Source organism: Falco naumanni, chromosome 3 (genome assembly GCF_017639655.2).
Source record: "Falco naumanni isolate bFalNau1 chromosome 3, bFalNau1.pat, whole genome shotgun sequence".
In the NCBI taxonomy this organism is placed as follows: domain Eukaryota; kingdom Metazoa; phylum Chordata; class Aves; order Falconiformes; family Falconidae; genus Falco; species Falco naumanni.
The window spans coordinates 50235544-50252593 of NC_054056.1; the positions used below are offsets into that span (position 1 = coordinate 50235544).

The 17050-nt window shown below is 42.3% G+C and overlaps 2 protein-coding genes across 8 annotated transcripts in view; one reads left to right on the forward strand and one right to left on the reverse strand.

The window, feature by feature from the left end:
• The first annotated feature begins 937 nt into the window (after positions 1-937).
• PDCD6 (programmed cell death 6) lies at positions 938-10552 on the forward strand. Of its 4 annotated transcripts, none has more exons than XM_040587233.1 (6): positions 938-1152; positions 3872-3933; positions 7200-7244; positions 8282-8440; positions 9106-9215; positions 10009-10552. In XM_040587233.1, exons 1-6 carry the CDS (start codon positions 1067-1069, stop codon positions 10105-10107), a joined length of 561 nt encoding a protein of 186 aa, XP_040443167.1. In that variant the 5' UTR covers positions 938-1066; the 3' UTR covers positions 10108-10552. The 4 variants fall into 4 exon arrangements, with proteins under 4 accessions (XP_040443167.1, XP_040443164.1, XP_040443166.1 ...); XM_040587230.1 differs by having other exon boundaries at positions 8282-8434; XM_040587232.1 differs by lacking the exon at positions 938-1152 and adding an exon at positions 1551-1570.
• A 5030-nt stretch (positions 10553-15582) lies between these two features.
• The window catches only part of LOC121084670, a 32704-nt gene continuing 31236 nt past the window's right edge, over positions 15583-17050 (reverse strand). For all 4 annotated transcript variants that reach the window (XM_040586464.1, XM_040586465.1, XM_040586462.1 and 1 more), the window contains one exon: positions 15583-16389. In XM_040586464.1, the coding sequence (XP_040442398.1) occupies positions 16334-16389 (56 nt within the window). In that variant the 3' untranslated portion in view covers positions 15583-16333. The remainder of the gene's footprint in view (positions 16390-17050) is intronic.

A 17050-nucleotide genomic window follows, 5' to 3' on the forward strand; every position in this document is an offset into this window, starting at 1 on the left:
TGAAGGACACAACGAAGGCATTATCTGTTAAAACACGAGCTCACACTGTTCTCATTAACATTCTGCAGTTTGTATATGGAACTTGTTTGGCCTGCGACTGGCCCAACCTGGTGCCATTCTGGCCTTTCGCTGCCTCCCCTGTACCCAGAGGTGGTGCGTGCCGGGTCAGCAGTTTGGACAAAGAAAGATTGTGGCTTTTTTCATAGGCAGGAGGAACGTGTCCCAGGGGATGAGGATGGTTCAGTACACCATCAAGTCGACAGCTTTACACTGCAGGAGGTTTAGCAAGGTCTGCGGGGACTCCAGGTCCCACGGGACCTTATGAGGTCCCTAGAAAGGGAATGTTAGGGGGAGGGGAATTAGGCGGATTTTTGGAAGGTTGTGTGCCCTCGGCTAAGAATTTAGATAAGAATTATTGTGGTGATACTAATTTGGCTGGTACTACAGCTTCAGTCCTGTGCCTGGAACTCTTGTCCCTTGTGCTTTTGGTCTTCGGTGTCTCTTAAGGGACCGGTTCGCGGGGTGTAGTTTTTCTCCGCAGCAGGAACCCTGCGCCTCCTGGCCGTTAGGCTCAGGCCACTTCCCCTCCGTGACAAACGCGGGGCGCGCCCCGGGCTCCCCCGCCTGCCCGGGGTCGGTCACAGGGACGGCTCCTGCCCTTGTTCGAACCCCTCACGGTGGGCCCAGCGCCCGCCTCTGCCTGCTCCGCTGAAGCGCAGGCCGCAGCGCGGCCCGCGGAGGGCCCTTACCCGGGGCCGTCCCGGCAGCCGTTGCCCCGCTCTCCGCCGGGCGTCCCGGGGCCGCAGCCCGCAGAGCCCCCTACCCTCGGCGGCCGCCGCGGGCCCAGCTCCCGGGGAAGCCACGGGGGTGTCCGCCCCGCCCCGCCCCGCCCGCAGCGGCCCCGCCCCGCAGCTGTCGCCGTGGCAACGGGCGGGCGGTGCAGCGGCTCCTGTCGGGATTCCCCGGGGCGGGGCCCAGTGGCGTCACCGCCGCGCTGCGTCAGGCGGCCCGTGCCGGAAGCGCGGGGAGGAAGGCTCGAGCTGCCCGGCGGCTCCGCGGCGGGGCCATGGCGGCGGGGTATCAGTACAGGCCCAACGGCGGCGGCGGCGCCGCGCTGCCCGACCCCGCCTTTCTGTGGAACGTCTTCCAGAGGTGAGGTCGCCGCGCTCCCCCCTGCCCCGGGGGGTCCCGGCGGGGGCGATCCGTGTCGCGTGCCGCCCTAACGGCCGCGGGGAGGGCGCTGAGGGGGGTCCCGCCCCCGCCGGGCGCTGCTGGGCCCAGGTTCCCCCTGCCCGCGGCACCGAGCCCGGCCCGCCGCGCTGAGGCGGCCGCCGCGATCCTCGTCGTCCCCGGGCCGCGCCGCTGAGTCCGGCTGGGCGGGCGGCTGCGCCCTCCCGGGGCTGCCGCTGCCGGAGGTGGGAGCGAGCGCGGGGAGGTGCCCGCCCGGCACCGGCCCTGGGCACCCTGCGCCGGGTTCGGCTGCCACGGGGCCTTGCGGGGCTGGTGACCTCACGGCTGCGTCCCTGCAGGGCAAACCCGAGGAGAAGCCTCAAGAAAGGGCTGAGGAGGCGTAAGTATGGGTGTATCTTAGAGCGAGGGAAGAGGGCGATTGATGGAAGCGAGAAGGTAACCTTGAAAACGCTGAAGCCATTTTTTACTGGAGAATCCAGAAAGGATTGTAAAGCCTTGGAGGATTAAGGTAGCAGTACAGGAAGGCTTGTGAAACGGAATCTTATAAATGCTTAGTGGAAAACTTAAACGCTACCAACAAATATTCTCTTGAATACATCCGGAGCGGGAACCTGCAAGGAGATTAGCAGGCCCGTGTTACAAAACGTGCTGTCAAGACCGTAGTAGTAAAGAAGCTAAAGGAGTTTTTCCCCGTTGCGTCATGTCGAGGAAACTGGGGAGGTTCCTGTGTTGGATCCATTTTTATAGGAGATGTGTCAGAGGACCTAACTTGAGTCAAGTGACAGCAAGAAGAGGTTAAGTAGACAAACAGTAATAATTTGCTAAAATTGGCTAGTATTTACTTAGTAACTCAGGAGTGACTCAGGAATGTGGCAGCTTACCTACCCACCCTTCTGTAAAACTGCTCCATCTGAGAACTTGGAGGAGGCAGGCGTGATGCCATTTCCTTTTTAAAGGGTGCAGAAAGAAACGGATCAGCTATCTGACTTCTTCACCAGGCAAACCAGTGGAAACCATTTTAAATGATGTAGCTAGTCAGGAGAGTTGCATGGCTTTTGCTGGAAGTACTTCTTTCTGGCAGACTACTGTGTAAATCCTGAAATGTGTTTGATAAGGATTGGGTATGGATATGACGGCTAGAACTGGTGCAATGAATATAATCTGTATAGTTTCCAAGGAGACTCTAAATGTACAAAAGTATCAAAGGTCTTTAAAGGAATCCACTATACGTAGAATGAAAGGGAGGGTCCTTTGGTGGATAAAGAACTGACTCGAGTGCAGGGCCATCTGCCATACTGACAGATGGAGCTGTTCGGGGATCTTTATTCAATAACGTTCAGGAGCAACTGGGGGAGAAGAGGGTAGATGGTCGGATGAAGTTTGCTGGTTATGCTAACTGATTCGTGCAGTAAGTGAGGCCTATGAGGACTTGCAGGAGCACCTTACAGTCCAGAGTGACCGGGTCATATCACGCTGTCATGGCCAGATCATGATCGCTGTGTGATGGTCAGATGAAATTTAGAGCAAATACCTGATGTTTGCAAGGAAGACCCACTTTAACTTCGCATCATTTTGTGTATAAAATGAATGTTCTCTAAGCTGACTGATAATGCTCAGGAGAAAGATATTTTTATAACATTTTATATAACATTTTAATGGAAATATCAATGTAGCACTTAGCAGCAGCTCATAAGAGGTAAAAAAAAATATGTTTGGAATACCTAGAAAAGAAGTAGAGAATAGAAAAGGGGAATATCTTTTTGTTATTATAATCTATGCAGCTTATGCTTGCAATTTGAATGTATGTGGTTAATGTAACTTTTGAGATGGGGAAGGAATCCTCTAGAATGAACTGAAAAGGTTTAGAAAAAGACCAGAAGGGCTAAGGGGAAAAAAACAGCTTCTGCAGAGGGATCAGCTGAGCAGGACTGTGCTTTGAATGGTAGTAACTGAGGGGAAATAAAAACTGCCAGTGTCAAGGGGAAGGTCCTTGTATAAAACGAAGTCCCCACCACTTTCGGGTGTCCTTCTAAAGAAGGCATGATCCTGCTTTATTTGGGCAGAAATTACATAGGTTATTGAATTTGGGATAGAACTCCATTCGCTAAGACAGTGGACTGTGAAGGCTCCATGGAAGCTGACATCTGCCTGCGCTTTTTCCCTTTTTGAACCCCTTTGAAGTGGGTCAATGCCCTGCAGTCCATTCTTTCAGTACATTGCACTGGTTACATTAGTGGCTTTCTCTCCTTTGCTAACACCTTACTGAGAGAAATTGGGTATGGAACTTGGGGCTCCAGTTTGGGAGCCAAAACTATTGTGACATTAGGCATTTCATGGATTTAACTGCCATAGTGTGCTCTGCAGTTCTTTTAAAAACAAATAAATACTTTCTTGTGTGGAGTATGCCCAAACTGTTTTATCATCGGTGTGTATCTCTTCGCTCATAAGTCAGTCTTGTAGTTTTCTTTGTAGCTTTTACCATTTTTCAGAATGTTTCATCAGTTTGAATGAAGCATTTAATTTTGAAGTAACAGTGAATGATTTACCAATGCAATTAATGACTTTCAGGAAAAGATTAATCTTATCTGGTGAGTAAGAACCAGAATGTTGAAGTCTTCTGTAAGTGGAACTGGTTAATTTCAGCCATTTAAACCTTGCTGCCTTTTTTCCCCCCACACAGGGTTGATAAAGATCGGAGTGGAATAATATCTGATAATGAACTTCAGCAGGCATTATCAAATGGTAAGTCTGTAAATGAGCAGTGAGGTAGTTCAGTGTAAACGTAATGTTAAATTTCATGTGAGACTGTCCAATTGATGCCATAACTCTTTGACTTGGGGGGGCAGGGGGGGAAGGTGGACGAATGTTCCTACTACTGATTAATACTGTTTATTCTACAGCAAAAGGCTTGAAGGGGAGGAAAAAAATGGACAGTTCTCCTGAATTTATTTTATTGAGGGTTTTTTGTTCGTTTTATTTCAAGGGAAGTTTTCTGGGTTTGGTGTGTTTAGTAATAATGCATTATAAACTGAGTACCTATTGTAAACATTACTGGTATGTATTCTGGGGAATGAATGCATGCACATCCCTTTATTTTTTCCCAGCTCTGCTTCCTAGAAAACATAAATAGTGTTTTATATATTCCTCTCTCATCACTACTGAACCTTTGTTTTTTAACCAGGATGAGTGTATAACCTGGACAAAGATCAGCTGTTTACAACCAGCCTTTTTACTGCACATAAGGTCTTTTCATACAGTATGGTGCAGGAATTGAAGATGGTAATTTTTACTTTTTTTTTTTTTCCCTAAATGAGGCATGTTTGGGGTTTTTTCCTAACAAAGTAGAAAGGTGCACTCTAGATCTAGTATTAAAATTTTCTAGTAGTCTGTCATTCCCTGTCATAATTCTTAGAGTAACCAGGATATGGTCAAATAACTTACTGAAGCAAAATAAAAAAATGAAAACTTTTTTCTGTAGCCTATTTTTACTTGCCTCTGATGACTTAGGGTGGGTAGGGTTGTACTTTGTGGGTTTTTTTTTTTCCACTTAGAAATCTGGAGAAGTGCATGTTGAAGCTGTTTGTGTACCTTTGAGTCCATATTAAGTTCCCCTTCTCCCAAGGTTTCATTACTTCATCCTTCCTGTGTTTCGTGACTGAGAAGGGCTTAAACTAGTGGTGTGAGCTACAGTGCACACAGACTAAAAGGCTCCTTTTTGTCACCAATTACCTGACTTGAAATAAATTTGGATGATTCTATTTAGTAAAATTGTGGTCTTTTAACTAAACTGGATTTACTAGAGTATTTGTTTAATAACATATGTGATAAATTAAAAGCAATATATTGTAGCTGCTGGACCTGATCCATAACTAAAATACTATTTTGAATAAAAACTTCAGCAAAAGCTAAGTTAAATTGATGAAGTCACTCGTTTCACTTAAGATTACAGTGCTGTTTATAACTGTGGGAACCTGGCTTTACCTGCCATTTTAAATTTCATAGATTTTTAAATATCTTGTCATCTGATTGAATAAGCAGTGATGGCTATCTGAACTCTTCCCTTTCCTTATTTACAGTGTACATTAGCATTTTCAGTGCTTTGCAGTTATGAAGGATCCCCACCAAGTGAATTGCCTATTAGACAAAATATTTACAGAACTGTAAGCTTCCTTCATTCCAAGAGATTCTAGATCTTGTACACCAAAGTCGCTAACAATTCACTATGTTCTTTTCAAAATACATCCTCTAGGGGATGGTTGCGTGTAGCTTTCCTGCAATCTAACATAGCCTAAAGGAATGTTATGTGTTTATTTCTAAAACATTAAAAAAAGTCTGCGTAGTACTCATTAAAATGTGAAGTTTAATGTGGTTTTGACATTCAGCTTTTCAACATGTCAAGTTTATGCAAATAACAGTATACTTACCTGAGAGAGACTGATCATCACTTTGTATGGCAGTTTGCACAATAAAATCCTACGCTTCCTTCTTGCTTTTTGTCTGTGCTGCCATGTAAAGTTAATAACTGAGTCAGGGGAGGAGGAGGAAACAGTCTTTCACTGTTTATTGGAACAGGCTGAAATCAGTACGGTTCTTCAGCACTGGAGTTGCTTTGATTTCACTCTGTGATGTCTGTATGAGTCTCTTGAAAATTTCAACGCGAAATAAGTTAACTTTCAAACTGTTGTTTTCACTTTTTCCTCTATTCTGTTCAGAGTTAAATAAATGCTGGCACCCTATCAATGATTCCATTGGTTTTTATTTTTGTAGGGATACTTACAACTTTACACTACTGGTATTCTGCCTAAAATACTGCTTAAGCATTTTCAAAGCAATTTTTACTCTTAAGTTTCTGTTTATGTTTTCTTTATGTGCAAAGTCATACGGCCTGACTACAATACAGGGTTTCTCCCCATTGCTCCATCTGTAGACTTAATACTGATAGAGTCTCCTTCCTGTGGGAGAAACTGAGTGCTGGTATAAGCACTACTTAGACCGCTGCAGCTCGATGCAGCAGAGCAGCCATGCCTTCACAAAGCCTGCTCAATACCAGCGCAGCCTTGCTATTTGGTGTTTGTGGTCAGGTAACTGCATCATTGCAAATGCCCCTGCAGTACCCCTGGTCTTACTGGTTCCTTTGTGGTCCCTGCACTCAAGCACAGCTAATTAAATACATGCTTCTTGGTCCTCCTGGTTCCTTCACAGGCTCTAGAGAATTGATGGTGAAACCCTAGATGAGGCTCAGTATTTGTCTTAATTTAAAGCTTAGTGCTTTCTAGCACGGGAATGCTCCCAAGCTAGTGAAAACTCTTCCGAAGTGACTAGCCTCTAAATATCCAGAGAAGTACAAAGCTCCTCCTCAGATGATTGCTGCTCAGGCCCTTTAAGCAGTAACAGTTCTTGGTCTGAAAATATTAACCTAACACTTCACTGATTTAGCAGTGGACGTGGGATTTATACTAAACAACCCTAAATTGTGCTGTGTGGTTATGCCACAATAGAACCTTTTCTTTTCACTTCTGTCAGAACCTAAATGCCCTACAGTAATCCACCTGTAAAACAGGAAAGAAGTGGATGGATTTTGACTGAGGAATAGATAAGAGACCTTGTTTGAGTTATAACTTACAACTCTTCTGCTCCCATCAGTAGAAAAAAATGGGATTTCAGTTTTGATCTTGCCTTTTATCCAAAACCTCCTGACTACCTGGGATGAAAAAGTACTTCTTAGCTCTTCCAGGGTTTGGAGTTTGGGTGTTTTTTTCAGTGCAGCCTGAAAAATGTTGGTTTCTGTGTAGTAACTGTAAAACATTGGTCTGAAGAGATCTCTGAATGGTCAAGAACATGGCTACTTCAAAGCAGCATTATTTTATAATATGCTGGCTCCATGTCATCTACCTCTGTATTCTCTGTTTTAAGTTCTTAACTGAGTTTTTGGTTGATTTTTTGTTGGTTGCATTTTTTTTTAAAATGTTTCTTAGTATTGAGAAACTAAGTAATTCTTTCTGTTTCAGGCACGTGGACTCCATTTAATCCAGCGACAGTCAGGTCGATTCTCGGTGAGTATAGTTTTGTGATGTGAAATAGTCAAGATGCTGTTTTGTGATGGGTTCAGGTGATTGAGGAGGCTATCAGTTGGTGCACTATGGATTTATTTTTTTTTCTCTCCAGACAGCCCAGCAGTAGTAACTTTCGTATTTTCCCTTTTCAATAATACAGGAATGCCCTTTGCGTGCACACACATGCACTTGTCGAAGTAGCCTGAGAGAATGTTACTGTACAACTGAGTAGATAATAAATGTAATTTATGCATTTGGAAATTACCAGCTTAAATATTCTAAAAAGATTTTCTGTAGCTTGTCTTTGTAACTAGTTTGTCTTGCATTTTAATCATATGTTCTATCCAAAAAAACCAAACAGAAGTTTTACAATGGTTGAATTCTTTAATGTTCTAAAATAATTACCAGTAATGGGGCATTTATTTTATGTGTTATATATATATAATGTGGGGGATGATGGTGGTAGAACAGAAGGTTAAAAATTCCAAGCACAAAAATCTTTCCTATCACAGATTGTGAATCCAAGGACTAAATCTTTTGCTTTGTTTTTAATAAGTATTCAGCAGCAGTGTGAGTTCCATCGCTGTGTGAGATGCTTTTTGTATAAAGATGTATCAGTAAGTCAAATGCAGATGAACGTGCCAGCGCTTTTGCCAGTCAATAGACATAAGACTTTTTCATGTGTCCTTAGAAAAGAACGACCCGTCCCCCCTATCCTGTTTGTCACCAGATGATCAATTGAGCCATAAATATTTTGAAACTGGAAATGAAAACCCAGGAAAAATAAACATTCTGTGATTCATTCTGGTCCTCTTTTTTTTCTTGCTTTATCTTTTCCTCGTTCGGTGGGTGACTACTCGTTTGTTTTGGGGTTGGTTTTTTTTGTTTTGGCAAAACTTTCCAAAATACCACTTGTATTTTAGCAGTTTCTTTTGTGTCTTCAATACCTGCCACAGAGCACTCTTGCTGCCTTTTTAAAATACTAACAGATCTCACTGGGGAGTGGTTTTATATGTGTTTCTTATTTTTTATTTCAGGCATGTTTGACAGAGAAAACAAAGGTGGCGTGAACTTCAATGAATTCACAGGAGTCTGGAAGTACATCTCAGACTGGCAGAATGTCTTTCGAACGTATGACAGAGACAATTCTGGAATGATTGACAAAAATGAACTAAAGCAGGCACTAACAGGTTTTGGTAATTCATTTGTAATTGCAGTTCTTATGATTGTGTTGTCATCAAATGACCTTCTTACTGTTAGGGCTGTACTGCTCTGACAAATGTGACTAAAAATGAGACAGGTGAAATGTAATCATCCTTGTAGGTTATAAGCTACCTTTTATTTAAAGATGTCCGTGTCACAAGCACTCCTTTTTTTTAAGCTATTCCCTTTAATGAAAGAGAACATTCCACACGTGTACTGACACATCTAGTTTCAGGCTCCTCTGTTAGCTGCTCTGAGGGTGTTACCAATACTTCAGGTAAATGTCTGAATTTACAAGATCCTCGATACAGCTTGCCACTTTGGAAAATGATGCCAGCTGTCTATGCTACAGTAGCATTCTGATGGCAAAAGAACTCTCATTCACTTGACTTCAATTATAAAAACTTGAGCTGCAGCCCTAAACCATTCTCTCAGTAATTGGTGATTATGTTTACTGTGACTCTGTGTGTAATATTATTAAGTATGGGGGTTTTTGCATGCATTTCAATTTAACACACAGATATTTAGGAAAAAACCCACAAAACTTTCGTTATGCCTTACTGTTTTCTGGCTTTGTTATACATACCTGCTAAACAGTTTAATACTTCTATGGGACTGTGGTAATTGAAACCTTTTAAAGCATTTCTCTCTTTCCAAGGTTACCGACTGTCTGATCAATTCTACGATATCCTTATTCGGAAATTTGACAGACAAGGAAGAGGACAAGTTGCTTTTGATGACTTTATTCAGTGCTGTGTTGTTTTACAGGTAAGAAAGGAGATACGCTTTAATGTCAATTTTAAAAAAACACCTTAAGCTTTTATGGTTCTCATTTTAACTATAGTATTGGGTCTAGAACTTGCTTTTATTTATGATAAACCATTAAATAAAGCATATGAGAGGCAGTAGAAACATCTTCATGTATTGGTCTTCACCAGTTACCTATTCGCATTGTAACAAAATCTGATGGGGGGGTGTGCAAAAAATATAAAATAGTGTTTTAAAAGGAAAACACAATGCTATTTCAATTAGTTAACACACACACTTCCTCTGGATCTTGAGTGTGTTAAAACTGGAGTGTATCATGTCTCATGTGCCCATAATTCTCATAATCTGAGTTGTGAGGTTTTTGTATCTCTCTCCTTTTAGTCAGAGCCTTGAACAGAATTTGACCTAGCAGCTGAACTGTCCAGCCTTTCATCACTGCTCTTCTTGCAGGGCAATAGTAGTAAAAGACATTTCAAACAACAAAAACTTTCAGTAACAGAAACACATGTGTGAATATATATATATATATATATATATATATATAAAAAAACCTTAGGTTTTAGGCCTTAGGTATTGTATCATGAGGTGGTTTTAAAATCACATCTGCTACACAGCTCAGGCATGAGATGTGGCAAAAAGCTACCTCTGAGGTACGCGTGAGATTGTCACGTCTCTACAGAGATGAACAGAACGTGTCAAGAAGGCTGTAGAAGCCCAACTGGCAAGCAGAATACGTGGCAGTCTGAACTTTCCCCATGTACAAAAATGTGTGTGTTTTGTCCTCTTTTTTCAGAGACTGACTGATGTGTTCCGACGATACGATACTGATCAAGATGGCTGGATTCAGGTGTCCTATGAACAATATCTTTCCATGGTCTTCAGCATCGTATGACACTGATAACTAGGAACTGCACACTGGCATTACACAGACTGGAGTTGCCAAATTATCCTCTCCTGAATAAGATTATCGATGTACTATAATGGATATAACGTCACATTCTTAAATTTTGTATGTTGGTCATCACCTTCAGCATCTGCACTTGAGTTGGGTTTTATTTTGTATTACTGTACCATATGACCATCTCTGCTTACTGTAGCACAGAAAGCACAGAATCTAGATTTAAGTGGTGCAATGTCAAATTAACCTTCTTCCACATATCCTGCATGGGGAAAAATGACTCTTTAGAATTGCCAAATTAAAATAATGCTTGTTAGTCTGTAAGAGAGTTGAAAGTCAGAAGTTGCACAACATGTTTTGCATGTGCCTTACTTTTATAAGAGTTTAATGTATTAATTTTTAATACAGAATTGAAAATTAAGTAAAAATATTATATCAACTTTTATAGTCTACTTCAGTTTTGTACTTTTTTAAGGGGGAGGTATTTCTGTATTCTAGTTTTCTACAGATCAGGGGTCCCTCCCCTGGCTTTTTTTTTTCCTTTATTTTTTTTTCTAGCTGCCTCCTCCTTTCAGGGTATCCTTGGGACATCTTCAAGCACAGCTTCTTCACATCTGTGTCCAATACTGCATCCTCCTCAATGAGTTACCTACAAAAAATAAACTACATCTAACTACTCTGGAACTACTCTAGTTTCCTCTGCTTAGCGGGCTCATTTAACACCAACAGTCTTCCGCTTTGTGCTGAAGCACTTATGTGAAGCGGCCTTGAATTGACAGTCACACATTCTGATAACCTTACCCTCCCTCTCACCGTTCACAGTGGGTGAAGGACACGGTGGAAAAACCGAAGCAAAAAAAGTTACAACTGATCCTTGTCACACACCATCTCCTGCAGTAACTCTGAGGAAGCAACGTGGAGGAAGCAAAGGGAAGTTAACAAGTTCTCTTTGGTTGCTCTAAGAAAATGTTACACCAGCCCTATCCAAAGCACTTGAAAACACTCAAGCAGCAATATTACTTACCTGTAACTGCTACTCTCCAAGATAGGTTTACAGGTGAGGGCTTCTAGCTTTTATCTGAAGACTTTTTCTTAAACTAGCAATTTATCCCTAAGTTCTCGCCCATCCTTAGCCCCCTGCATGCGGGCAGTGCACACATGCCCTTTTGCTTCAACTTTCATAATTACGTACAGCCGCAGCCAGGTAAGCTGTCATTGGTGGGAGCACCTAGATGTAAACTGATGCCGTCAGTCATATCAAGCTGACATTCAAAGGGATGAGAGAGGGTTTGGGTCCACACACAGAAAGACACCCTACCTTAAAAAAAAATCAATGTTACCATGTTATTCCCAAGGGTTTGAGCCAGAGTAGTGTTGGTGTCAGGGTGAAGAAAGCCAAGTGGCAACTGTGCAGTTATAAAGCATCTGTTGTGCAGAGAAGCTGCTATTGGTTGTCACGTGATAATCAAAAAGACCCTTGGTGACAGTGCAGCAACATTTTCTAAACACTTTTCTGGTGGGAAATAGCTCGGCAGAGACCAACACTCTCCCTAGCATAAGCACACAGAGACAAGGAGCTCTCCCAAACCCCTTCGGGCATCATCACCCAAAGGGAAAGATTGTTTCTGGGTGAGGTGGGGGAGCAGGAATAATGACCCATGTCAGAGAGCACCTCATCCAACAGTCTTGAATGAATGGTAAATGACTTACGTTTAAGACCAGGGAGAAAGACTTCCAACAGTTACTGCTTGAACCTGACCTCCCCAGGAGGCTGAGGCAGTCACTGTGTGTGTTCCCTTCAGAAACAAAAAAGAAAAGAGCCCCAAAGTTCTGAGCTCGAAAGAGCTTCTCCATTAAATGGTCCCATTCAAAAGAGCTTCCCCATTCCGTTCCCACTAAGGGATCTGTCCCTTTGGGGCATCCACCCACCCAAATGAAATCTAGTAATTCTGGGAAGCGTTTTGAGGATCATTAATAGGTCCACAGCACAAAAGTAAAAAAGCTGGAACCTGAGAGACTTCCCGAGTTGTCTCCTGTGAAGATGCCTCCTTTTCCACCCAACCCTGCTATGCTTCAGCCTTTGGCACAGAACAAGGAGCGCCAACACTTTCTGAAGGAGACGTGCTGCTGCAGAAAACCACCGAAGTGGCTCCGGACTGGAACGGCTCTTGTCTCAGTGGGAAACGGATGCTTCTGAAGGTGTAAAAGCAGGGACACCACAGACCAACAAACTGACTGGAAAGCAGACCATTTACCCCAAAAAGCATGTTCTAGTCTGGATTTTTATCAGTGGCTTTTTAAGGAAATGTGAAATTGGTTCAAAAGGCTCTGGTGCAGCCTCAGAACTCTCGCCTCGGTGCCAGAGCTTGTGGTGTAGCTGTATTAGTGCATTTAAAGTGATGCTGCTCTGCAGGCTATCAACGCCTACTTTGTGAAGGTCTGTTCTTGAAGAAGGACCAGAGTCTAGAAGAACCCAAACAAGCAGAGGACTCATTCTGGCCCAGTTCTGTACTGCATGGGCACAACATAAGGCAAAGGGGTTTCCTGGGAGTAAGAAGGAGCCAGAAGTTCATTGAAGGAAATTGGCCAATGCAGGAAAACAGAAGCAACAGGAGGTCTCAGCTTGTGCTAACCTGTTGAAGAAGTAACTGGCAGGATGCCAGAATTTTCAAGGCACATTTTACTTTTTTTTCCATGAGGTTTTCTTACCTGGTGCCTTTGTGGACATGGCTGGTCAGGTGCCAGAAAGGCTAGAAGCCTGGATTTATGCTTTCCTTTTCCTAGTGTCATTTGAATCCCCCTTAAAAGGTGGCAGGGTTGAACTGAATGAGAACAAGTAAGACAGAATCCAAAGTCACCGTCTCTCAGAAGTCATGTCTGTAGGATGAGCTGTTGGCTAGAGAAAAAGAAGTGCAACGGGCAGACAGATCCTCAAGGTGGATCGTGTGAAAGAAAACAGTCTGAGTATCTGGCCCTACAGAGGAAAGGAAGGCATCACAGACGCCCTCCAAACGAGGCAGCAATGCTTAGTGCTCACTGTCCTACACTGCACAGCCCCGGAAAAAAGGAAAAGCATTCGTAACCCCTGTCATGGGGTAAACGATCCCTTTGCAGAGTTACAACCTGAAGATGTTTCTGTCCGTTTCTTTTTGCCCTTCATTTGAATACTAGGAAATCGGTAGGTATCACAGGGGTAGTGGTGGATGAAAAGCTGGACATAAGCCAGCAATGTACACTCGTGGCCCAGAAGGCCAGATGTACCCCGGGCTGCATCAAAAGCAGCGTGGTCAGCAGGTCGAGGGAGGTGATTCTGCCCCTCTGCTCTTGTGAGGCCCCACCTGGAGCACTGCATCCAGCTCTGGAGCCCTCAGCACAGGAAAGACATGGACCTGTTGGAGCAGGTCCAGAGGGGGGGCCACAAAGACTATCAGAGGGATCAAACACCTCTCCTGTGAGGGAAGGCTGAGAGAGCTTGGGTTGTTCAGCCTGCAGAAGGCTCCAGGGAGACCTGATTGTGGCCTTCCAGTACTTAAAGGGGGTTTATAGGAAAGATGGGGACAGACAGACTTTTTAGCAGGGCCTGTAGGGTATAGGACAAGGGGTAATGGTTTTAAACTAAAAGGGGGCAGATTTAGACTAGATATAAGTAAGAAATTTTTTACAATCAGGGTGGTGAAACACTGGCACAGGTTGCCCAGAGACGCTGTGGATGCCCCATCCCTGGAAACATCCAAGGTCAGGCTGGATGGGGCTCTGAGCAACCTGATCTAGCTGAAGATGGCCCTGCTCATTGCAGGGTGGATTGGACTAGATGACCTTTAAAGGTCCCTTCCAACCCATTCTATGATTCTACGAAATTGCACTCCATGAAGAAACGTGTCCCTGTGATAAAAAAGATGCAACTTGTTTGACGTAAGTCAGCTATACTTGTTTGCTTTGAAAAAAAGAAGTCTATGAAACCAGTTGTGGAGGTGACAGCTATAGCCCAAAATCTGTCAAACCTGGGAGTGCCAAGTGGCAGACCCCAGGCCAGCATCAGTACAGAAATCACACAGCGAAGCCCTTAATTTCCAAAACTAGGAAGATCTTTGGAAAGAAGAAAGATAAAAAGAGAATTAAGGAGAAAGCAGTGATGCAGATGAAACTGGCTCAGTCAAGTGATAGACACTGAGAACACCATGCTGCTGGCAGTAATTGCACAGAAGTGACAAGGCAGGCTTGGAGTGCATGTTACAAGACACCACCAGCTTACGCAGAATTCCCTACGTGATAGTCCTTCTGTATAAGAACCAACAGATAATCACCTCAAGAATTTTACCAGTTTTGGTAAGAAATGAAAATTGAAGTGGTGGGCATTTACAGGACCAAATTACTACAGCTCAGGAAACCTTTAGCAAATCACTGCTGAAAAGCACTTACTGTCTCGGTCACTACTGCAACTCCGTTTCAAAACGCAAGAACCGTTTCTCCAGTGCAGGACCTTGCACAACAACAAGCAGGTACAGGAACTGTTCCTCAGAACAAAAAATAAGAAGGGAATGTGTAGGTGGAAAGAGCATCTAATGTGGGCAGGGACCATCCAGTTGCTGTATGCCACTGGGGTATACAGTAATGGCAGGAAAATCCCAAAGGGAGTGAGATCTGCAACAACCTCAGAGGAAAAGGTCTGAATGTGAATTGACAAGAGTTGTAGCAGTAACATTTTCTAGCATAATTTTTTCTACAGTTTCAGAATTTTAGTTGCACTACACTTTCTGTGGAAAAAACCCTATGGTAGTAACATTCATGTAAATAATTTCTGATAATTTTTATATGTAGATAACAACTGATCTGTCCTACAGTTTTAAATCAAAGCTCTGGCAGACACCTGTGGTAGAAAATAGTATTCCTCCCTTTTAAGCAAGGTGGTTTACTATTTAATTCAATGGATAAACACGGCACAACTACTAAGTGCATGCCATTAGAAACTACTTAAACCCTTTAGTAAGTATGAGAAGGAGAAAAGTAAGTAGTGAACAAGACTGAAAAAGGGAAGTGGATCTTCTCTGATGCACAAGTAAAACAATTACAGAAGGATAACTTTAGGAAATCTAGTTTCTATGATTGTAATAGATTACTTCGTTGCCTTTTTGTTGACATTTACAAGACAAGATCCAAAAAGTTATTTTAGTGAATGCAAAAAGATATTATGACAACTCATGAAGACTAACCCTGGTTTAGCACAAATATTTAATGCACAAAGACAGAGAAATATTTCAGGTATGAATGAGAAGAAAAATAATAGTCCACAACTCAGCAGTGGAAAGGAAAATGGACACTGTGGAATAAACGATCTCACTTCTTTTCTTTAGCTCCATGTAAGCTAGATTTGATTATGTAACACAGACATCTAATGATTTATTTTTCCCTATTATTTTATCTGATTGCCTTATAGGTTCTACTATTTCTTAGTGCGCTTTTGCCAGTAGAAAGAACCGAAAATTTTTATTTTAGTATGGATCAATCCATCAATGAGTTTTTAAGTTGATTTATAACCATTTCATTCTGAACAACATGATAAAAAAATCTGCATATATTTCATGTCTCTTTTTACGCTGCAAAAATGAAATAAGCCTCATTATGTACCAGCCCCCTAGAACAGATTACATTTTCCTCATATAGCATCACATTAAGACAGAGAATACCTTTGCTGTGACATTCTCCTTTCTTTGTCTAAACAGAAATGTAGTGAACCCATTTCTAAAAATATGCTAATTATAAAGCCTCAAATTAACTGAACTGGCCTTACATTTGTGTGAAAAGTAAACTTGTATTTTCGTACAACGGATCTGTATTTTCAGTGAATATTCTCCCTAAGTAGATAACATAAAAGTAAACGTTTCCTGTTTTCTGAGTTGGGAAGGGTGTTAAAAGGGTTATTAACTTTTTGCTGACAGAATAACTTTAACAAATTTTCAAAAAATAACAAAAGATTTTTTCTGTAATATACTAAGATATAACAAATACATTAAAAAAGCCTAAACAAAATAGTACGTTCATCTCCATTATGTGCAAGTTTGTGTTCCAGCTATATCTCACATGTTAAAAAATTAAACCCTACCTCCCTTTCCCCTTCCAAAACCAGTCAAACACAGAATTAAACGCAGCCTCTTTCCTGAAAGCCAAGAGATGGAGGTTCTCGAATCTGTTCATCTGTTTCCAGTTCAGCTGTTGTTGCTCCTTAATCTTTTCCTCTAGTTTCTACTAGCACATTGACTAATGTCTGAATATTTAGTTCTAGAAAGGGGAGATAAAAACGTTTAAAGTTACTTCTATTTCATGTTATTTCACACAATACAGCAGAGAGAATGTTAAAATGATACTATTAACTATCTACCTAATTAACTAATTCTGGTACCATAAGCATAGTTTCACATTTGTCCAAAGCTCAACAAGAGCTATACAGTAGCATATGCTCACCTTCCTTTAAATTCCTCTTACAATCTATTTCCAAAGGAGAATCTTTTATTTTGAAGATGTCACATACAAACCAGCTCTTTGATAACATTTCTCTTTTGTTATTCCAATATGTTTGATCTATTTGGAGTATTTTATCTATTATAATGCCATCCAAATTTGGTTCTGCATGGATTCCAATATTTTTTTCTTTATGCACATACATTCCCTTCCCATAGTTGCCACCCCAACAGTATGAACTCTGACTATGATATAAGATGCTAGTCAGCAAGATGAGCTAAGACAAACCTTTCAATTGAGGAAATTTTTGTGCTATCAAGATTTCCTCCCACTCACAGCTCTATTTAGTTGTCAAGAGGCAAAGTCTCCTCAGAGAGGCTTGTTCAACTGATACAGATGTTGAGCAAAATGAACTCAACTCCTCTGAATGGAGCATACTATCTCTGCAACACACCATCTCCTGCTTATATTAAAGCAACTA